We start from the raw sequence: 23,541 nt of genomic DNA, 5'->3' as shown, positions 1-23,541 counted from the left end.
AAGAGAAGAACAGTTGCCATTCTCAAGTTACAACTGCTTACCCAAAAACATACCTTTTATGAAGTTCACTGAGACTGGAATTTTTTTTTTATGACTGATACTATTTATTGAAGCAGTAAGAGCCTCATGAAATACAAACTGGTTTATATCATTCTTTAGTGAATTTCAGGGTTTTATTTTTTATTTTAATTTCAGGGTTTTAAATTAATCAAAATAACTATACTAAACTAGTTTTCAATAAGGTACCTTTCATCTCCTTTGAAAATGCTGGGAGTTTAGAAGTGGCATTGCCAGGTCAAAGGGAAGTTTTACACTTGGGACAAAATAGCCAGTGACCTCATACAGGAGCTGCCAACCCCTCCCTGTAATGGGAGGATTTCCTTCATGCCCAAGGAAATCACGGGTTTTCTATAATAGGAGAACAGGAGGGTGGGAAGCAAGCCAGCATGCAACAGTATGTCTCAGTAGGCCTGACCAGGGGTGTTCTAAAAAGGCCCCCAAAACGTTAGAGCAAAAAAAAAAAGAGCTGGTTTAGGACAGCTGGCTAATCTTGGATTAATCATGTTGGAACGAACTTGACAAGATACAGCCTTGTATCTTGAAGAATAGCAGAGCACGCTTGACCGAACTCTCATTAGTGCTATTTTTAAAAATACCTAGAGACTTAACATTTTTGTAAAAAATAACTTGATACTCTTTGCATACAACTGTGACCCACTTAGGGAGAAATTTATGGCAGCTCAGTTCCTCAGTGATCTCATAAAAATACGAATAGAGAGACATTGCTTTGAACTGTAGGGTAAAAGCTAGCACATTGAAGTGGAAATGTGGGATTTTTTGCAAGGTTTTTGTCCCAGGATTATCATAGCCCCTTGAAAATTTGTTCTATACAGAGAAAGTTTCTCACAATCTGAGAGGAAATGGAGGAAGAATTCAAGGTTCTTGATTCTCATTCAAGTACTACAGACACAGATCCTATTTAAGTATAATTTAGGGATAGTCTTTATATATTATACATCAGATGTGTTTAAATGGACAATTGGATAAAATGTACTGGATCATATGGGTACATGATCCAAAATCTTATGGTTTCATAAGATTTTAGTATCTGTCTTTCTGGGGGCTTTTTTTTTGCTGGCATTGAGGAAGCAGGTGTTCATATTGGGGAAAATGTGGGGACTCCTAGGAGTTGAGTACAGTGTCCAGTCAGCAAGAAAATGAGGCAGATGTGAGGAACTTAATTCTTCCAACAACCCCCAGACTTGGAAGTGGATCCTTTCACAGTTGAGTCTTGAGTGAGACCACAGGCCGGGCTGACACCTTGCTGGAAGCCTTGGAGACCTGAATTGGAGAACCCAGCTATGCCAGGCCCAGAATCTTAACTCCTAGAAACCGTGAGCTAATATGTGTGTGTTATTTTAACCTGCTATTTGATTGCCAGTCACTGGTCTCAGAAGCTATCTTTACGGAATTCCATGAAAGAATCAAATGTGTAGAATACTTAAACTGCAGTTTAAATAATGTCCAAGTGTCTAACTCAAACTAGGACCTCGTCATGCCTAGACTGTGGGACAGCTGACCATGTGGAAGGGCCTCCTACACTGAGTCAATGCATGTTGGAGACACGGAGTTCTCCACTCCTGGAAAGACCAGAACAAGAGACTCTCTACAATACGTTCTCATCAGACTTTGAAATGATATTGGAAGAATCCCTTTCTCACTGAGTTCTTATTAGACCAAAAGGATACCTTTAAAAATTAACCATAATGCAAATGCCAGAACAGTAGGTACATCTTTCTCATTCCTTGAAACAAAGAATAGACTTCTTAAAAACAGGTTCAGAAATAAGTCAGGCATGGGAAGGTAAATACTGCATGTTGTCACTACAAGAGCTAAAAAGCAAATTTGAGCCATGGAAAGTGAGAGTGGATTTTGATTTAGAGTCTGGGAAGGGTAGCAGAGAGGGGAGGATGGGTAGAGGCTGGTCAAGAGACACAAAGTTAAAGCTGGACGGGAGGCATCAGTTCCTGTGTTCTGTGTCCCTGTGGGGTGAATGTGCTGATTCCCCTGCTGTGATCATTACATATCACATATGTATCAAAATGCCAGCCTGTATCCCGTAAGTATGTACAATTATTACATGTCAACTAAAAAGAGAAGGAAAAAACTACTTAAAAACATAGAGGTTCAAAGGTTGTTATTCTTTGTTAGCAATTAAAGTGACAAGGGTGGAGAAATTAAATAGGGAAGAAAAAACTGCATACGGAAGAGCCAGGTAACAAGGAGGGTGAATTTGTTCCTGTTACCTGGCTCTGCACATCACTTCCCAAGGTTAACGGTGCCGCTAGAGGAAGCAGTGCTTGGGGACAATCCAATTCAGCTGAGACCCCCTGACCTGCGTGGCCCAGGATAATGACAGAGAAATAAAGACGACTGAGAGACCCTCATCGCTTACTGCTCTGTGCGAGGACGAATAGCCACGCTTTTGTCTTAACTAGATATACAGGGTGTCTGTAAATTTTACGTGGAATTTAAAATAGTTCTACATTGTAAAACTGCGCACGAGCGTTACGGACACCCTGAACTTTGTTGCATTACATTTCCAAATGGAAGCCAAGAGCTTTGATTTGTAAAGCGGCGTCTACTTGGCTTGGGGAAAATCCAGCTGTATATAATAGCAGGGAGAATTGAGAGAATGAGCCCGGATCAGTCTGCTGACTCAAATGGAGAGCTTAAGTTTAGAACAGGGGCTCCCAGCTCTTTGAAAGAGCCACATAACCATGAAGAGCACAGTATGGGGTGGCGCCTATGGCTCAAGGAGTAGGGCTCGGGTCCCATATGCCGGAGGTGGTGGGTTCAAACCCAGCCCCGGCCAAAAACCACACACAAAAAAAAGAAAGAAAATTAAGAGCACAGTATGGACATCAAAGTATCAACTCCAGCTCTAGGAGTGACTGGGTGTCTGGGTTTGAAGCTGGCCCTGCGTGGTTAGAAAGGACCACCAGAGGGTGGGCTAGAGGCCAGAGCTTGAAGGGGAACTGGTAGGTAAGAAACCTTTCTGACGGAAGGCTGAGTCATCCGTAAATGCATCTACGCTCTGGTGTCTGCTAGCTGCGTGTGTCAGGAGAGCGGGAGGACAGTGAGCCAGAGCCAGGAGGGTGTCACACGCCATGCAGAATGCACAGGGAAGCTCAGGGAAGGAGGCAGGAGAGGACAAGCTCCCTCACCACCACTTACCACAACAAGGACGCTTGTCTTGTTCAGTGAGCACTGTCAGGGCTGAAAATCATGTTTCCAAACAGATTAACATACATTTTCTTGGTTTGGGGGTTTGTTTTTATGAAGAATTCTGAAAGCATTTAATCCTAAGCAACACAGTTTCCACTAACATCCAGCACTTTAAGTATCTCTTGAAATAAAATGCTATTGTAAAGTAAATTCAATGTGAAAACCAATATGCTCTACTTTGTTTATCAGAAGGGCTCCAAGTCATTGAGAGAGAGGATTGCAAATGATTTTCCCAGTGTTGGTAATAGACGGGCACTGGTCTGGCCACAGATTGACCTGATTTTCCATCTCCCATTTGGCTCACAGGTGTTTCGCCTTCTGCAGTAAGGAAGCTGAGTTATCCACAAAGGCATCTAAGCTTTGACTTTATCTCAGTATTGTGATGTTTTAATTATCCAAAGCTTAGACAAGTAACCCAATGAGCTCAACCGCAGACCATGCTAACCCCAAAACTTCCATTACAGCCCTTTGCTACTTCTCTTGCTGAGGACTCACTGAGAGCAGTAAATTTTGTTGCCCTTTTTCATATATTGTTTTTAAATAAAATGTTTCTGGATTGAAAAGGAAAGATTCCTGTTGGGCTCTTTCTTCCCTTTTTCTGTTTCAAAAGGACACCCATCTACTCAGGTCTGGCTGTCCTGGGAACCTAACCTCCCATACTACAGGCCAGGCCTCCAGGGAAGGTGTCCGTGGTTCACAAGAGCAAGTGAGGAAAGGAAAGAGCCCAGTAATGGCAAATGCATAGGGAATCATTTCCTGCAGCATAATTAGGCTTCTGGGACCCCTGCAGGGCCTGCCTACAGAGGCAGTCTGAAGTCCTAGAGAAAGAAAGCACTCTGCTTTTATGGTTTGTCCATTCAATAGAATACTATGCAGCCACTAAGGTAAAATAGTAGGATCGGGTTCACTTCAAGGAAAGCTATTCAGCACTGTTGATGGTGCACCTTTCCCTGTGTGCTTGGATACCCTGGGTACAAGGAAAAAAAAAGGTCAGGTCGGGCACAGTGGCTCACACCTGTAATCCTAGCACTCTGGGAGGCTGAGGTAGATGGATTGCTTGAGCTCAGGAGTTTGAAACCAGACCCTGTCTTTACTAAAAAAAAAAAAAAAAAATAGCTGGGCATTGTGATGGCAGCTGTGGTCCCAGCTATTTGGGAGGCTGAGGCAAGCAGATCACTGGAACCCAAGAGTTTGAGGTTGCTGTGAGCTACAATGATGCCATGGCACTCTACTCAGGAGAAGAAAGTGAGACTTTGTTTTTTGTTTTTCTTTTTTTTTTACTGTATCAATAGAAAAACCAGATTTAACATGCACAAAGCCAAGAAAACCAACATGCCAAATACTGACTTTCTATGGCACTGACCTTTGAATACCCCAGCAGGAGTAAGCTGCTGAAGGCAGATACCATGCAGTGCAAAGAAAGTGAGACTTTGTCTCAAAAAAAAAAAAAAGACAAACAAAAAGGTCTGAGGGTACCATGGAATACTATTCAGACATTAAAAAAGATTGAAACGACATCTTTTGTATTAACCTGGGTGGAGGCAGAACATTCTTCTTAGTAAAGCATCACAAGAGTGGAGAAGCAAGACTCCAAGGTACTCAATTCTGATATGAAGGCAGCAGATGATCTAAGGCTTATCCTCATAAGAGAAAAACTCAATTCAAGGTGGGGGGGCAGGGGAATGAGGGAGGGAGAGAGGGGAGGAGGCGGAGGGACAGTCACGTAAGCCCAAGAGTTTGACGTTGCTGTGAGCTGTGACCCCACAGCACTCTACCAAGGGTGACATAGTGAGACTCTGTCAAAAAAAAAAAAAGCAACCCAGAATTTCTCTTTGGACAGCGAATTATTTGCCCAGATGAAGAATCCTAGCATAAATGACTAGGCTATATTACAAAATGAAAAAAAAACCCCACCACCATTGACAGCACCTTGCCTGTGACTCACTTGTCCTGCTCTCACAGTGTCAGCACGGGCATGTTCTGTTACGCTTAGAAGCTGTTTCACAAAAGGCCTGGAAATACGTACAATGACAGCAAGAATAGTTCTAATCGAGATGAGCACACAGTTGATGTCAAAAGCTTTGTGATTTTATTTTTCAAAGAAACATTGCAGACATCGTGCAATGAAAATGCATCAAGTCTTTACCTGGACTCACCCAATGTCAGCATTGTGCCTCATTTGCTTTATCGTTTGCTATCTACATATATTATTTTTTGTTATTGTTGAACCTTTAAAGAGGAAACTGTAAACTTTATTTTCCAGGGGTCTTTCTTCAATAGTCTAAATATCTGAAATATATTTCCTAAAAGGTAGAAAACATATAGTTTTTAGCTGCATTTGAAACTTTCCCCTACTTAACTTTCTCAACCACTGATGGAAGATCTCTTTGTAATTGTGCTTTTGGGTTCCAACACTAGCCCAGCCCCTTAATATCAATGTGTTTAAACCAAGTCAATATCTTTCTCAAACTCAAGTTTCCTCATCTTTTGCAGGATATAAATCACATCGGTATCCTTAGACTGCAGTGAGAATTAAGTAAAATTCCATGAAAATTACTTTGTAAATTTTCTGTGTATATACAAAATGTTTATATGCAAAATTCATACTACCAGTGAGATAACATCACTATGAACTGGCCATACCACCACGTTGAACTTCACACCTTTAGGTCCTGAGGTTGCCTCCAACAGGGCTGGTATTGATAAGCACTCAATGAACAAGGAGGCATTGGGGCTTCTGGATCTATATCCAGAACTGGCATCTCCAAAGCAGTTCTTCCCAAACTTTAGGGTGCATGAGAATTTCTGAAGGGCTGTTAAAACCCAGACTCCTGGGTCCCACTTCCAAAGTTTGGTTCAGTACCCCTGGGGTGGGCCAGAGAATCTGCATTTCTAACACGTTCTCTGGTGATGCTGGAGCTGCTGATACCGGGATGGAACTTTGAGAACCCACCACTCCAAAGCATGGTAAGGATGTGCAGATTTCTTTCATGGGTATTCTTCTGTGGGAAAAAGGTGAGCTTAGTAGAAAACTTTACATAGTGCTCTAGAGTGGTACTTTGCAAAGCTTCACAGAGACTGTTAATGGGAGAATCTTGTCCTGAAATTGTGGCCCCTGGACCCACAAGCACAGGCATGATCTGCAAGTGGTTAGAAGCACAGAGTCTTAAACCCCACTCCAGACCCACTAAATCAAAAGTTGCATTTTAACAAGATTCCAGGTGATTCTCCTGTGCCTGAAAGTTTGAAAAGCAGTGGATAAGGGTAGTGAAATCCACCACGCTTTCAGAATCTCCAAGGTACATACCTTTCCAGAATAGCAAATTTGCATTTACTTACATGACGGTGATAAATGCCTGTCTCCCTCTCTAGATTGAAACCCCCTAAGAGGAAGTCTGCTTATTGGACCTCAGAGCCACACAAACACACTTGTTGGTGCATGAAAATCTGTTGAGTAAATCAGTGACCCGTACCCTGGAATCTCACGCTATGCCTACCAACTCTCATCTTCAAGTGGATTTCAGAAGTTTAACTTCTGGATGAACACATGCGGAAACCTAAACTTTCTTAGATCTCAAAGAGATGATTAGGAAGGAACCCTCAGATAAGGAAAATGAGTTTCTTTACTTTTTGCTTGAAATATGTATTTATCCAAGATTTGAGTTGCTTAGCTGCAGAGTTCTCCATGTATTAGGAAGAAGCTACTGAGCACATTTCTCTGTAATTCTGCATGAGAACATTTATTCTTGCATAATTTTACTAATTTTGTTTCTTTGCAGTTGTTTTATCCATCAGGAAATGTTATTGGAGCAAAATGTTATAAATTAACAAAATCACTAGTAAAAGAGACTTTCACTTTTTTTTTTTATTATGTCACCCTCGGTAGAGTACCCTGGCATCACAGCTCACAGCAACCTCCAACTCTTAGGCTTAGGTGATTCTCTTGCCTCAGCCCCCAGTACTCCCAAGGGACTACTTTTTGGTTGCAGTTGTCATTGTTGTTTTGGCAGGCCCGGGCTGGGTTGGAACCCACCAGCTCCGGTGTATGTGGCTGGCATCCTACCCACTGAGCTACAGGCACCGAACTGACTTTTTACTTTTAATTTATATATTTATATCTACTTATAGCTTATCTTGCTTTTCCATAAAATAACTTGAAGCAAATGTTTACAATGAAATACTAAAACATACCTAAAGAATTTACTAAGGCAAGACATGGGTTACAGTGATTTTGTGATCTCTCATTTCCTGTGCCTGCTGATGAAAAAAGGTGTCTCATATTTTATAACCTAGAAAGCATAATACTAGATAGAGGCCATTTGTCTCCAGTTTTCTAAGCAGTGAAGGGGGTTCTACTACAGATGGCTTTCGTGAAACATCATTTAACCACCTCAATACTTTTTCCCAGTCACAAAAACAAAACTCAAAAACCAACAAGAATAAGACAACAGGCAGTATTAACAGCGCTTTTATTCACAGAGAATTGTTTTTATTTGGCCATTGGAAAACCAACATTTTTCACTAACATTTTTCACTTTAGAAAACATTAAATAATAAACAAGATGTTATACAGTACTTTGGATAACTTCTGCCATCAGTTTAGTGCAATATATTATTGGCACCTAAAAGTAAGATTTTCAATTATTTTCCCCTTTCATCTTTAGCTGTGCAGTCGTATGACCAAAAAGGAAATGAATCACTAAAATTGGATGCAAGGCCATATTTTCTGCCTCTACTCAAAGGCTTAATGATTTATATTCTGCTTCCAGCCCTGCCTTTACCACATTAAATAACAAAAGACCTTCTATAGTACCTATTGTTCAAAAAACAGAAGTATTCTGTGGAACTTGGGAGATTCCAATTGATAAGAGAAACTGAATCATACTGATGCGGTGAAGGAAAGGTCGAGTGGTGCTGGGCAGGGCATTCATTTCCAGTAGCCAATTTTACTAGTCACACACAAAGCAGAGAGAATGCACCAGATAAAAATATCTTTGAACTGTGATCCTGGTAGGGTGTCTTTAGAAACTATGAAACATCATATTGAGCAAGCTAAAGGTTTGTACTTTTACCAAGAAAAACAATTTTAGAACACTACCACTTTGGGACATTACAGAGGTACTAAAATATCCGTCTGTCATATTTTCCTGCAGAATAAATGGTTTTTTGTTGTTTTTTTTTTTCTTTTGGCTTAAATACTACTCAATTTTCCATAAAAGGAAAGACATTTTAGTGAGCTGAGCATTTGGTAGGCTCTTTCCTCTTCATTCAGAGGTCAAGAGGGAAATACTTTAAATTAGAGCCTCATTCAGATTCCTTAGTTCTGAAGATTTTCGTTACATACCAGTAATAGGGTCCATATATCTTTTGAGAGATTCTGCAATCTGTTGCTTTACCTTGAGGTAAAGACATCATTCACCATTTTAAATAGATATATATTTTTATCTAATTTTTAAAAAGCTGAAAGAATAGGGGCAGAGAGGCGATTAAGATTTTCACATTTCTTTTTCATAAAAGATCGTTAATTTAACAACCGTCCCTGCCCAAAAATGATTTCTCAAACTCTAGTCTAAACCTGTTTCCTCTAGTCCTATTCTTAGCACCTATGGAGAATAGCTGGTTGTCACCCTCTCGGTGCCAACCTTTCACAGACTTGAAAACCATCAATGGTTTACCCCTCAGTCTTCTCTTCTCCAGGCTGAATAATCCCAGTTCCTTTAATTTTTCATCATAGATCTTTTTTTCCAACCCTTTAATCATCTTTGTGATTCCTGGCAAAAACAGAAAATATTTCAATTACTTAATCAGAAATTAAGAAAAACCTCAGGAGTAAGATGCCTTTTAGAAGTTCCATTATTTTTAAACATAAAGGTAAAATACGGAGAGAGGAAACACAGCTGGGGGGTCATGGATCTTAGCTGTCCGCCTCCCTTTGCACCGCCGCCCTCCAAGCACGGGACTTGCTCCTCTCATCCTGACACAGCCCCTAAGTGATGAGCTGCACCTGTTCCACTGGAGTTTCTCTCGTGCTTCTTCTCACTCTACTTCCTTAAACAGGATCCTTTCTCTAAAACAACTAAAACTTTTACAAAGCTTGCAGATTACCAGAGAGAGCCTTGTTATGACCGTAAAAGCTGCTGGCTTACAAGTGTAACTTGAAACAGTGAAAGTTTTATATATTAACTACAGTTTCTTATCTCCCACAATGGTTTACTATCCTTCACAGGGATCAAACTCAAAACTATTAAAAAAAAAAAAAAAAGTCGGTCGCTCCATTACCACAACCTGACATCTCTGCCCATTTTCTCTTGCTGCCAATGTAAGATCATGGAACTAGATGACATTTCACCATGTATTCTTTAACTCAAGAGATCACAAGTTGCCCTTTACCTTGCAACTAGAGTCTGTAAATATTAGGAACACGTAGATACTTAGTATTATATCACTAGCACATTTACACGAAACACAACAGCACTAAGGAGGGATTACGTGCCCAGGCTACATAATTGTCTTTAAAAGATAAATACAGATAACAATAAATGCATCTTGATATGGTACACACCCTTATTTTATAAAGTGAATGGCAGTAAAAGAGTCCAGGTCAGGCCAGAACTAACTTCTGTGAAGAGGATACACCAATTTCACAAGCACATTGTACACTGTATCTTCAGGGAAGTCAACACTACTCGTAGTACAAAACTCCGAACAGATAACAGAATGGCCATTTGCACAGATTTCTTTTGAAAACTTCTCCCAGAATTTGATTTGCTCCCATACTTGCTACAAGGAACACCTTGTAACCAGGGTAAAGGATGGCCTGGGACACAAATGCTAACAGCCTTCCAAAGAGACACAGGACGGAAGGCCACATCCAGCGACGGCCTGGATGTCTCTGCAGATGCCCCCGTGTTCCAAGGAGGTGTCACTGTTCACTGGGATTGCACAAAAGCAGGCCAGCAAGACCGGGGTCACCAACCAGACTTCCTCCTGACCACTGACCCACCCTTCTCCTAGGCCTGATAAGAGGGAGAAGAGGAGAGAAGATGAGGATTGGAAAAAGAAGAGGGAGCAACATAGGAGTTCACTGCTAGTTCTGGAGTTGTTAGCGTTCTTCAGAGCAGTGGCCTTTTCTCAAGCTCACATCATCCAATCCAATCTCCCCAGTGTGACCACGCCTTTGTTCACCTTTGAAGATGACCTGGGGAGAGAACGCACACACCAGTCAAGCCTCCTCTGCCCCTTTCCGATACCCGCTTACTCAGCAAAATACAGGCAAACCTTCTCAAAAATTAAATAGCAAACTTATTTATAACAGGAGGAAAGACAGGAACACAGTTTCCAGTGTCACCTGAGGCTTGGCTTTCAGTAGAAACTTAAGTCATCAGTAAAGTGTTCCTCAGACCACATTACTCAGAACCAGTCACTCTTTAAAAAGCCATTCTAAGCTGTAGACTAATTCCATCTAGGAATGTTTATGACGTGAGCGCTTTTGTAAAAGATTAGCAAGGTTAGAAGTCAGAAGAGTGTGGCTGAAGGTAAAGGTGCAGATGTTAAGAGCCAAAGATCTGAAAGATCGTAATCACGCAGCCTGGCTTAGATGTTTCTTAGTTCCGCCATTCAGTTAACACAGCTTTGTGGCAGAAAATGCAATAGAATGAATCATCATAATCCAATGTCACTGCTGTCTCGCCTGTGTAGAACCCCCAATTTGTACCATTCTCATATTTTATCTTCTATAGAGCATTCCTGCTCTTTTTTGTAACAGGAGAAACCTTTCAATGCTATGATTCGAAACAATTTATATCTTGTTTTATTTCTCCAAGCAATGAAAATATTGAGAAAAATTTTAAGGAATAGTATCAAAGAATTAAACAAAATCTAAATACCCTAATAAGAGCTCTATTAATGGAATCTATCTTTTCTTTCTAAAATAGTTTCTAAAACCTATACCTTGTGAGGATAGATGCAGAATCTCCTAATAGCAAGTTTTATAAGCACCAACATAAAGACTTTTCCCTAAATGTATTATTTTGGTGGTTCGCTGTAGAAGAATTTCTCATTACCTATGACTTGACTCCTTAAGATCATATTAATATATTCAAACAAACCATTTTCTCCATCCTGTCCTAAAAAATAGTGCTTTCCAATTTTTAGTTCTGGGTTCCCACACAAGGCTGCTTAACTAAGATCTCTGAAGCAAAAAGTAAAAAACATATATAGAGCTTTAAAGAAACATTTCAAAAGAGAAAAAAGAACCATTGCTAGGGCAATTTATGGTAGTGAAAGGGTGAAGTCTAAGGAATTGAAGGAAACGGAAACATGGGCACAAAAGGAAGCTCATTACTCCTGCTCCTTGAAGTTTCTGTTGATTAGCATTTTTCTATTCCTAAATTTTTTATTTTTCATTAAAAATGGTTTTCGGCAGTATGGGAAAGGTGGTGGTGATCACAGGTTGCAATGAAGAGGGATGAGGCAGCAGAAAGGGATTTCAGAAAGCCTCAGTGAACGGAGTCACCCTGCCCAGGAAAACACCACAGACTTTCATCTGAGCCTGAATTCACAGAGGCGGGCCTTTTCAGATCAGACCCCAGAGTTCTCCTATGAAAGGAATCTTCCCAGCTGCTGCCTCCTTTGCGGATCTACTTACGCTCTTGACGTCAGCCCCTCGCAAGGTGATCTGGGTCTGCCTCCAGCCATGGCCACCGTTTCTTCCCCACAGGGCTGCTCCATGGGCACCGTGTTTTCTCACAAACACCTGGAGTGTGCCGGAGTGCAGCCCAGTCACCTTGTGCCTGAATGACAGGCACAGGTCCCCTGAATGCATGAGGTGGCCGAGAGGTAGCACCAAGCGAGCGGCTTTTCCCCCTGGGGCTTTGGCTGCCGATACTGTCAGATACTGTCCACCTGGAATGGGAAAAGCAGGCTGTGTGTGGGGCGCCGACATCCCTCTCCAGCACAAACAGCATGGGCAGGAGGCTTAGTGTGTTGTTTTATCTGTAAAGACTTCCAGATTTTTGAAGATGAAAAATATGAGTTATTTCTATCCTTGTCATAAATTTTATGGCTTGTTTGCAGAAAACACTTAATTTGCTCATGGATAGCAGAAGTTAGGCCAATGACACACAATACTTAGTGTTTAATGCAAGCACTATGGGTATTTCTAATGAAAAACCCTTGCACACACATAACACAGAAAAACATACACACGTTCATTCCCCACCTTCTCATCCTCTCCACTTCATGATTATCTTGTCCAGCACCCCCTGCCAAGCTGTCTGGGTGGTTTGGAAGAACTGACCCTAAATTTCCAGGCAGAATTTTCTACATGAATAACCAACCTCTAGGCAGGAAAGCACATGGCAATTTAAAGGGCAATCTATCTACTTATTCTCTCCTCCCTCCACTTGGTTTCTAATCTCCAAAGACAGAAGGGTCCTTTTTAGAAAGTCAAGAGTTTACTATGCTTTTCACGCTGGTGTATACCTTACACCGGGAAGATATAGAGGTGCCCTGGAGACCTCCACATCTTCCTGGAGCATCGATTTTATTCGCAGGCAAGTCCTTTAAAACATTTTTATATTAAAACAAATCTATAACATTATACATATTTCATAAATATGTTCTATTATATATACATTAATAAAAAATGTTAATAAAAACGTTCACTTTAGACAGATCACTTTGATGATGTCCTCAGATCCCCAGGGCCACAGTTCGCTTCCCTGTTGTTAGGGAGACTATATAACAATAAACGTTCGAGCAGCAGTGACGTGAGAAATGCTGCTTCAAGAGAGAGAAAGTTATAAGTAGGATTTGAAAGTCAACCCATGTTGAAATGGCATTCCCCCTTCCGGCTGTTTTATCTCAGACAACTGGAAAACACACCGTATGTTTCAACACTGATTTTTCCATAGGAAAAACATGGGTGGAATGCTGAACGTGTTGTATGCATCTACTTTGGTAGGGACCCCATTTATTTTTCAGTTAAAAGATAAGCCATCATCTCATTCTGCCTAATTTATTCAAGGCATCCTCTTATTGGTAGAGCATCCTTCCTAAGTCCCTCTGAGCTCTCGCAGGTCCTGGGTGGTGTTTGTGGACCTGTGATGTGCCAGCCTCTGTGCTATGTGCTCTTCGGAAAGCATGAACAACTCTGAGTCAGATCCAACTTCTACCCCAAACCTCCCTGTTATATTCCTAGCACATGGTAGGTGTTCCAGGTTGTTTGTTGAATGAATGTATGAAATCAATCATAATGTTCCAAGAATACAGCAAAAATACTGCAGGGAAATAGGTCCTTGAATCATGCACTTGAATCACTAAAAACACACAATTCATCTCCCCCCCCCCCCACCTGCCCTGGCCTCTTCCCCCCACGAATTAATCTAAACAATATTTGGGGCCAAAATATTTATGTGGATTTTAGACATCTCCCTGTAAGTTAGCTTTTGAATCACCACAGATATTCTAGTTAAGACCAAGATATTAGGTTAAACACTTAGCTTGCAAGTTTGAAGAAAACAAAGATTAAGTCCCGTGGAATGTTCTGGTAGACCCAGCCTACAAACAAGACAACCTAACAAAACAAGGCACCCTAGTAAAAGATTCAAATAATCATAAAAAGATTCAAATAATCCTCTTGTATATGTGTTTAAAATTCTAACATTTAAAACATGATAAATGAGGTGACCTCTATAAAGCTGCTCTGTGAGTACCAGATTTTTTCTTTTCTACTTTTGTTTTTTTAACATGAAGAATTCTCTTTGTAGTAAAAGGAAATATTACAAAGTTGGAACAATAACTAAGGGAAAAATTGATCCAGCATTGCAAAGAAGTTACTTATTAAAATTTTCACTTCTAATGCCAAAATACTATATAAAAATATAAAACTATATTAAATATTTTCATTCAGTTTACAGCATCACAACATCTAAAGGATCTGAAGGTGGGGTGGTGGAGGTAAATAACAGAAGCAGGCCAGCCACTGCTAGAAATGCTTTACATATGTTTACTCCTGATTATCCATGTTTAAGAAACTTACTTAAGGCCAAAGCTAGTTAAGCAGTGATGCTCGGTTTCAGCTCAGGCCTCTGGCTTCAAAGTCCATGTTCTTGTTAACTCTTCAGATAATAGTAAATGATAAAAGCAAGGTACAGAAGAGAATGCCATTGTGTGAAAAAATATATCCCGGGAAAGATAACCAACAAGCTGTCTGAACCTGTGGGCATGGATGGGTGCCAGAAACGGCAGGGAGCTTTCATTTTCATTGTTGATTTATTTCTTCGTTTATGTGTATTTTAAAATAATGCTTTTAATGCTGCAGTAGACATACTTGCATGTACACGCTTGATATACGTTTAACTAAATTCCTTGTAGCTATCCGTAGCAGACAGAGCACTGAGTCAGTTGCCCTTAACCCTTGTTCTCTGAAGGTCAGGGTTCCAGGAAAAGGGTCTCAGATCTAGCCTTGGAGTTCACAGGAGAAGGGCCTCAGGTCTAGCCTTGGAGTTCACAGGAGAAGGGTCTCAGGTCTAACCTTGGTGTTCACAGGAGAAGGTTCTCGGGTCTAGCAGTGGCATTCACAGGAGAAGGGTGTGTCCTCAGGGCCGCACTACATATCTGAGCTACATACCACCACATCTGCTGGCAGCAAAATTTTCCATTTCTTAGAGGAACGTATTCATTTCATATCTCACAACAAAGTTCAAGATCAAATGTGATAACCAAGACCTAATAGCACCAGGAAGGGCAGTTAGCATATGCCCTTATTTTGCAGCTGTTTCTCAAGGTTGTGAGATTAGTTGAGGGTTTTCTTTTTTTAAGAAATATTAGCATATAAGAACATTTTCAAATCTGGATCTTGGATAAGAACTATATACCATTAAAATCAGTCTTAATGGGAAATCCAAACATATATTTTATAAATGGTATAATCCAGATAGAAAGCAAACAGCTTGGCAGTTAGAATAACACAGAGAAGTTATTTATTAGATTACGTATATTCTTCTCCAGCTTTCACATGCTAGGCACATGTACACACACCTGAACTTCCTTGAAGAAACAGAGGCATGAGAAGGTAAGCCTTATTCTATTTCTTATCAGAATATGGGTAGAATTCCCCAATATATTCTAAATATATTCTGCAATTCCATTTGACAGATGCCGTGCACTCCTACCACTTTCTTTCAACCCTCTGCCATTTCTTAGTCTTATTCTTTTTTCCAAGCTAGAACTCTGCTCACCAATTTCCTTGGGATTACCTGGGCATTCCATTCTTAACGAGAGGCTCTCAGAGCTGGGTTAGAAGGTTTTCTAATCCACCCCTTATCTGATACTCAAAATTCTTCAATAACATTTTCCAAATGTCACCCAGTCAAATGCCTCCACCAAAAGAAGGCTCACTCCTTCCACGTCAGCCTCTTCTCTTTTGAGACAGCTTTATTAGAAAGTTCTTTCAGCAAGTAAACCAAAATACATATCCCTGTAGTTTTTACCCATTGATACTCTCAAGCTGTTGTGGTCACAGAGAGTAGCAATTATTTGAAAAGCCACACTACTCTGTTATTACTTCTTCAGCCTAAACATTCTGGTTCTTTATCTTTCACAGGCTTCGAGTGTGAAATGACCTTTCTATCCAAGTGGCATGCAATTAACTCGCTTCTCCTCAGACCAGAAAGAACCCTCAAAAGTAAACTAACCACTTAACCAAAGTGAATTTTCCATTATGGAAAGTTCCCTATTTCTTTCCAAATGGACCGTCTTTTTGGCAGCAACATCACAAGGTTCACTCACATCACTTTCATTTCCACTAACACTGTAAAATCTTCCACACTTGGTCCTGGGTGACATCATCCACCTTCCTCAGCTGTGTGGCTGGTCTGTAGACAATGAGCCAGACCTCGTACTCATCCCCAATAGACTTCACCTCTTACATATGACCTATTAGTGTTTTAAATGCTGGTTGTGTCAGCACACAGTGACACTTTCCTCTCCATCTTTGAGTCAACCACAGTTACATCAATTTGTCTTCAATATCAAAGTTCAATATCCAATTTATCCAAATTCTTGGTAAAAACTTCAACCAACTAAAAATGCCTGAGCCTGTATAACATGGAGTACTATTCAGCCATAAAAAAGATGGAGACTTTACATCTTTTATATTAATCTGGATGGGGCTGAAACATTCTTCTTAGTAAAGTATCTCAAGAATGGAAAAACAAGTATACAAAGTAGTCAATACTAATATGAAGCCAGTAGACAAACTAATACACGCCCATATAGGAGAAAAACTCAATTCAGTTCAAGCTGGGGCGAAGGAGCAGGTGGAAAAGGGGAAGGGGGAAGGGGAGGGAAGGAGGAGGGTTAGAGGGGACAAGGAAGGGGGTATTGGTGTACTCCCACCTAATAGGCACAATTCAAGGGTCTATGGCACACTTCCTGGGTGCAGGAACAACTACAACAGGAACCTTACCTAACAAATCTGAACACTGTAACCTAATTGTTTGTACCCTCATCTTAATCTGAAACAAAAATGAATGATTACATAAAAAAGCCCAAGCGAAGCATCAGGAATTATCTAGTCACCCAAGCAAATGCCTCTTCCTTCCAATCTGTTCTATATTAACACAGCCCAATGAACATTTCAATTTTTTTTTTTTTTTTTTTGCCTACCATTCTAATTTCCAACTCTCTTTTCCTTTTTCTACATCTTTTTTCTACTAAAGGGCAAGCAGAATTTGGGTCATAGCAAATTTAAACATTTAAAATGAATTAGTAAAAAATGTTGAAAAGTAATAACTTGGTTCTAAAATACAGCATTTAAATTCTAAAAATCAAGTATTTTACAAAGGCTATTTATATAGATTGTTTACATGTAAGTGCAATGAATTCTGAGCTTAGCATGAATCACTCTCCTCAACGTACCTTACTTGAAAAAGTTATTCATTGCGACTATGAACATGATTAACTGTTCTAACATACAGGGTTGTCAAAGCTCCTTCCTTCTGAAACAGACTCCTCCTAGGTCAGGAGAACCCACAGCTCTGAGATCTGCCGGTGAGATCATGCACACCACCAGAGCTACTGCTACTGGGGCCAGCCATGGGATAGCGAAGAACCTAGAACAATGCTACAGATATGCTGGGCTGGGCACATCTGCACTGCACTGACCAGGAGCCTGCACAGGCACGACAGAGGGGCCATGAAGACAGAAGCCGTGGGTTTGACACTGAAGTCTACCACTCTCTAGCTCTGTGGCCTGAGGTAACTTCCCTGGGTATTTCCTTCATAAAATAAAGACAATAATATTACCTGCTTCTTGGGGTAGATAAGATTAAAGTAAAATTAATGAGATGATGAGCAAGCTAGGATTATCATAGGTATTAAATATATGTTGGTTTCTTTCTGATTCACCCATACCTGTGACATTGACATTGATTACAATGTTGTCCTGCTCAGAGTCAACCTTCAAAGAGTTAGGGTAAGGCGAAAATGAGAGTGAGTGTACTGAGTGTGAGGCATTAAATATTTTGTTTTATAACTTAACAAAAAATCTGAGAAAACTTATTTGAATTTATTGATTATTCATATTTTTAAAAGCTTACCTCAAATTTTTATTTTTAAATATTTCTATTTCAATCTTCGGGGATCTAATAAATGCATTTTTGGGATAAATTTTTTAATACCTTCCTCTCAATGTGCATTGAGGAACCTGTTAGAAGTGAATGAAAACTTGCACTTTTTAAAAGGCCCTTAGCCCTTCCATGTACACACTGGGTTTGAGAAGCGCTGGTTTAACATATCATAAGCTTTCTTAAGTTACCTTTTGTATGTTTGTGATCTACATACCTGCTATGGTATTTAAGAAATAGGCCTTTAAAATAAAGGAAATAACACTTTTCCTTTACATCTTGTACCTTTTATTCTTAGAATTTAGAATCTGGAGTAAAAAAGGAAATAAAAAAACAAATTTTCCATTCTTCCATTAAGTTGGCCTCACCCATAAAAGATTTAATTTAAGGGAAAGAAAGCCTCCCTGATACTACAAGACAAAACATGTCATAAATACTAAAACTCTAGATAATAAGAATTGTGCAATTTAAAAATATGCCAATTTTCCAAGGAGCTATGTTTAAACCCACCTTTCTAACAACCTTCTCTTATGGAATAGGTGGTGGTAATTTATAACTATTTTATCCAGTATCTAAGTCACAGTGAAATCTTTCTCAGAGAGACAGATCCAACTACACAGGAGTTTTATTTCTATTGTATCCTTCTACCTCTCAAATCTTTTTTTTAAAAAAGGATGTCATTGAAAAAACAATCAGGGACTACCTATCACCATGGCTGTAAGATTACTTCTTTTATTACTGGGAATGGGGCACTACTATTAACTTGAAAACCATATGCAAGAATAAGGCTTAATGTTTTATTCACCAAGCTTTTTGGGAGAAATAAGCTGGCCTTTTAATTAACTACCTCTCCCCCATGATTTAATACTGACAGACAGCTAACAAATTTAGCTTATAGAAAATGGAATATGCATACTGAGCATGATATTTTTGGACCCTCTTCCTTAAGTAAACCCAGAGATGTGCCCTGGGACACTTAATCAGCAGAACGAAGGTCTTCATATAGGATCAAACTGAAATGTATACCAGAAAAAGTGAGATGAAACAGTTTACCTGCTGGGTCCCTGACTGGTTCCCAGTGTAAGTCATTTTCTTTTTCCCTGATCCATCCACAAAGTCCATTGTCAAAATTACAACTGTGTACCAGAACACCTACCAGAAAACGACAAGAAAGAACAATCGGTCACAAGTGCAGTAAACAACAAAAAATCAACTGTGCACTGGGGACATTTGTTTTAACAAGTGTTCTCTCCTGTCCATACACCAGAACTCCTTCCCCTGAGAGGAAAAGGAAATTGCATTAATCCCTTCTCAGCACAACAGTGCATGTATCCCCATCTGTAAGAATAGAACACCCAAGGGTTTCCAATTATGACCTCGTTACATCATCACTTATAAAATATGATTTCCTTCTCACAATTTAAATACTACTTTAATATGTTTTCAAAAATGAAAATGAGGGTTCATAATTATTTTTGCTGAACCGATTTGAGTACGGAGGAAATGGAATTGTTTAAAAAAAAGATGCATAATTTTCCCAAATGATACCAATTTACGATCTGAAAGTTATTTTCAAGAAAACAGAGGGAAACAATAAAATGTCACTTTAATGGTACTAAAAGCATCTACCTGGATCGTCCTTTGCTTCATCATCGGCACTGACTCCTCTTTCTATTTCAAATATTTCAAACAAATCATTTGAAGGCTGCCGAGGAACTGCAAGAGAGAGGTTTAGAGTTGGTTTGTTTTTGTAATAAGGAAGTGATAAAGAAGCATTACCATAACCTTTAACAGGGGCAGGCATTTCACTCACATTTCATATAAAGATTCATGACCTTTGTTCTGCAGGGATTTATGTTGTAACATTTATCTGGGTACAATTTTAAAAATAATTTCAAAAGTTTCTAAATTTCAACATAAAAGTAATTTAAAAGTCTTTACCTGGAAAAAAGTACATTTTAAAAGAGCTACCGAGTTCTAGCAAAACATTCATCTCTATGAAATTCTAAAATTCATCTCTATGAAAATACCCTGTATGATCCTTAAATTAAGGCTGTTTAAACTGAAAACACCTATGATTGCAGAGAATGGTTTGGTTTTCTAAGTGTTGCAGCTATTCGCCTCCAATGAACCCAGCACACTGTTGCAGTCTGATACGTATTTCTTACCAAGGCCTCCTTTGCTTAAGCAGGTTGTCTGGCTCCTTCCAGATCAAATCTAAACATTGTGGTGCTGCATTTACAATACACCCCACCAAAATACACAATACTGTCCAAACATGCCATTCATTTTCACGTCTTCCACCTCATGCTACCTTTCCTGCTAATTAACCTGCCACATGTCCCTTCTTCCTTCAAGGTCCAGCATAAATACCACTGCCTCTGCGGAAACTTTCACGCCCGAGAGAGAATCAAGTTCTTCCCCCTGTGCCCTCAGCAGCTCATGTTTGCATGCCTCTATTACATGCTTTCAAGAACTCTAATTATTCACAGGCACATGTGTCTGTCCCTCTGCTAGTCACTGAGGTCCAGGAGGGGATCAATTGCATCTTATCTGGGTGGCATTTCCAGGGCTTGACCTGGTGACAGGCACTCAATAAGTGTTTACTGAGTGAATGTAAAGGTCCTGTCAGAAACCTGTGTCCTTTGTCAATACTTTTCTTCAAAGGACACAGTGGGATAGAGCTTAAGAATCAGCATAATAAAATAATTGATTCACTTAAATTATTTATTTACTCATTTAACATATATTTGATTGCCAAGTACTGTGGTAGGCTCCCTGAGCACAAGGTGAGTGGGGTGGACAAGACCAAGTAGGGCTCGGATTGTATGTAACTGGAATTCTAATGGGAGAAGCAGACATTAAACATGGAGATAAATAAGCATTATAACTCAACATTTTGATAAGGGCTAGGAAGGAGGATGTTGTGCAGACTAACTGGGTTGGGGGGGTGGGAGAATGTGTAGGAATGTTGACGATGGTGAGGGAAATTCTTGGCCAAAGGCCAAGGAATACTCCCTTCTTTTTTCCAGAATGTCAACTAATTAGCTCTATTTTGATAAGGCAGGGAGTAAAAGATGTAGAACACCATGAAACAGACATCAGTCAAAGGGATTTTTTTCAATGATGTGCCTATGATTTTCAGCTTTAATTTTTTAAAACAATCCCATAATATTTGCGCTACTTATTTTGGCTTACTATTTCTGAATGTTTTGTCTTTTTGCTTCAAAAGTGAAAAGCATGAAGCCCCTTTCTCTCTTACAATAAATACTCATAAATACCCAGCAGAACACGAAAGGAAGAGGAGAAGCTCTAGGGATGCACCTGTTGATGGTACCCTGGGGGGCGAGGCAACCCACCTCCTTCTTTATACCCCAGATGACTGACAGAAATGACATCCAATCACAGCTTTTCTTTCCTCATTTGGGGCTCTGAGAAGGGCCTGCCTCTATTACTTACTGGAAGTGTTACAAAGTTGTAGGCAAGTATGCTTCATTTCTTATGACCTAGGGAAAATCATAAAAACCCTACAGAACAATCATGCTTTTATTTCCTTCTCTTGCTGTAACTTACATGTAGACTATCTCTGAAATGGAAAGGCTCAACTTTTGCAGTACTATATTTGAAGAGCCTTATGACAATTTTTCAACCCCTCCCCTCCCCCGGCCTTTCTTTCTCTGATGTAGAGGTGGAAGATCACACAAAGGTTTCCCGGTTTTATAAAAGGAGACCAAAGAGGTCCTCCTTGAGGATGCAGCATTTAAACTGACAGGGGAAGAATTTGAAACTCTGCAAGCAGAAGTATAGTGTTGGAGTAGAGGAAGAGTAAGGGTTTCAGGCAGCAAGTACAAAGAAAGTGCAAGGAACATTTAGAGAAAGGAGCTCACAGTGGCTGCAGGATGGTGAGAAATGGAGAAAGCAACATGGGATGAGACTGAAGAGAAAGGAAGGGATTAGATCATACACTTGAAAAACAACCATCCAAAGAATCAGTCATCTAACACGTTGCAAAGGGTCAGTTGCCTATGGTTAATATTTTAAGCACTTGGTTTCCAAGAACTATTTCATTTAGGAGCCGATGATTAGGCACACCTTCACTGCAATTCATTGGGAAACATTCCAAGGAATTCAGAGACCTGAAATGCTCAAAAGCCATTAGTTCTTGAAGTTTTGTGTGCTTTACTGTCTAACTCTGCTACATTATTTAACTAATTCTTCCTCACACACAGCAGTACAGAGCACCAAGAGTCTCCCACTGAAGGGTCAAGAGACGGAACACTACCCACTCCTTGGTATATTTTACAGTTCATGTGAAAATATAAAGTGAAATAAGTAGTGGGGGAAATCATTCAAGCAGTATTATCTTATTGTCACAACTATGTACAAAAAAAACAAGTCAAGCTCAGATCTGCAAGTTAAGACTACCCTTCTGACGTGGCCTGGAGAACGACCAAGAAGAAGGTAGCAGTGGGTGTCACACAGCGGTCATGACTGAAACCAACACAAAGAGTGTTATGTTCATTTACTTGTAGAAAATATCCCTCCAATTTTTCTGCAATTGGTTAGTGTTTCACCCACTGAAAAGTATTTCCTGCCCTTTGCTTCTGATAGCCTTCTGCATGAACTAAAAGAAGGGAATGTACAGGTGGTGAAGCAGGTCGGATAAAAAAAGAGTGATTGGACTGGGCTGGGGAGAATGGCAAGTTTTTTTTTTTTAAATCATAGGAAACTTTAATGAACTGTATTGACTGAACTATGCTATGTGTCATCTTTTGTATTATTAAAGCTATTGTTATATATTATTTTCATTAGCAAACCATCCCATAACAATGGATCGTGTAGAGAAGAATGTTAAGAAAAGAAAATATAGTGAGGATTTTTTACAGTATGGTTTTACCTCAATAATTACAGCAGGAATTGCAAAACAGCAATGTGTTATTGGTTGTGAAGTTCTATCAGCCAAATCTATGAGGCCAAACAAACTAAAACGCCATTTTGATAGCAAGCATCTGAGCTTTGCCAGCAAGGATACCAACTATTTTAGAAGAAAAGCTGATGGACTCAAGAAAGCCAGACTTGACACTGGTCGCAAGTACCAGAAACAAAATGTAGCGGCCATTGAGGCTTCATATTTGGTGGCACTCAGAATCGCCAGTCTAACAACACTGTCTGCAGAATAGATGACATGTCTGCTCATATTCTTGATCAGGTAATCCCAGAAATTAAATCTGCTCCACTTCCAATATTTAGCATCCAGCTTGATGAATCTACAGACATTGCAAAGTGTTCACAGTTACTGGTTTACATGAGGTGTATTAATGATGGCGACTTTAAAGCTGAGTTTCTTTTTTGCAAACCCCTTGAAACCACAACTACTGCACGTGATGTATTTGACACAGTTGGTTCATTTCTGAAAGAGCATCAAGTTTTGATAATGGCTACAGAGTCCCAGAGCTAATGGAGGAACCAGCCACAAAAAGAAACAGGAAATTTTTTCTAAGAAATGCTGGCAGAGCTGTTTCTAGTAAATACATTTTCCCGAGGGTTGCAGTTAGTATTAATATAACCCATGTTCATAAATGAGATTTCCCAGATAGGTAATTGTATATTTTATTTCTGACAT

General features: G+C 39.8%; 1 protein-coding gene and 1 non-coding gene across 9 annotated transcripts in view; both read right to left on the bottom strand.

Annotated features, from left to right (window-relative positions):
- Positions 1–4,566: 4,566 nt before the first annotated feature.
- Positions 4,567–4,704, bottom strand: LOC128593193 (small nucleolar RNA SNORA8). Its single transcript, XR_008382281.1, has one exon. It is a non-coding gene; the product is annotated as a small nucleolar RNA SNORA8 (small nucleolar RNA).
- Positions 4,705–7,743: 3,039 nt separating this feature from the next.
- Positions 7,744–23,541, bottom strand: part of NPNT (nephronectin) — a 75,833-nt gene continuing 60,035 nt past the window's right edge. For 6 of the 8 annotated variants that reach the window (XM_053561663.1, XM_053561302.1, XM_053561814.1 and 3 more), the window contains 4 exons: positions 19,548–19,634; positions 18,972–19,070; positions 11,936–12,192; positions 9,417–10,486 (listed from right to left, as the gene is read on the bottom strand). In XM_053561663.1, the coding sequence (XP_053417638.1) occupies positions 10,391–10,486; positions 11,936–12,192; positions 18,972–19,070; positions 19,548–19,634 (539 nt within the window). In that variant the 3' untranslated portion in view covers positions 9,417–10,390. Of the gene's footprint in view, positions 9,060–9,416; positions 10,487–11,935; positions 12,193–12,508; positions 12,588–18,971; positions 19,071–19,547; positions 19,635–23,541 lie in introns of those variants that run through there. The other 2 variants (XM_053561376.1, XM_053561600.1) reach the window with 2 other exon arrangements.

The sequence above is a fragment of the Nycticebus coucang genome, chromosome 1 (genome assembly GCF_027406575.1).
Source record: "Nycticebus coucang isolate mNycCou1 chromosome 1, mNycCou1.pri, whole genome shotgun sequence".
NCBI classification, from domain to species: domain Eukaryota; kingdom Metazoa; phylum Chordata; class Mammalia; order Primates; family Lorisidae; genus Nycticebus; species Nycticebus coucang.
Note: the sequence above shows the minus strand (reverse complement) of the source record. Positions and strands in the feature narration are given on the sequence as shown.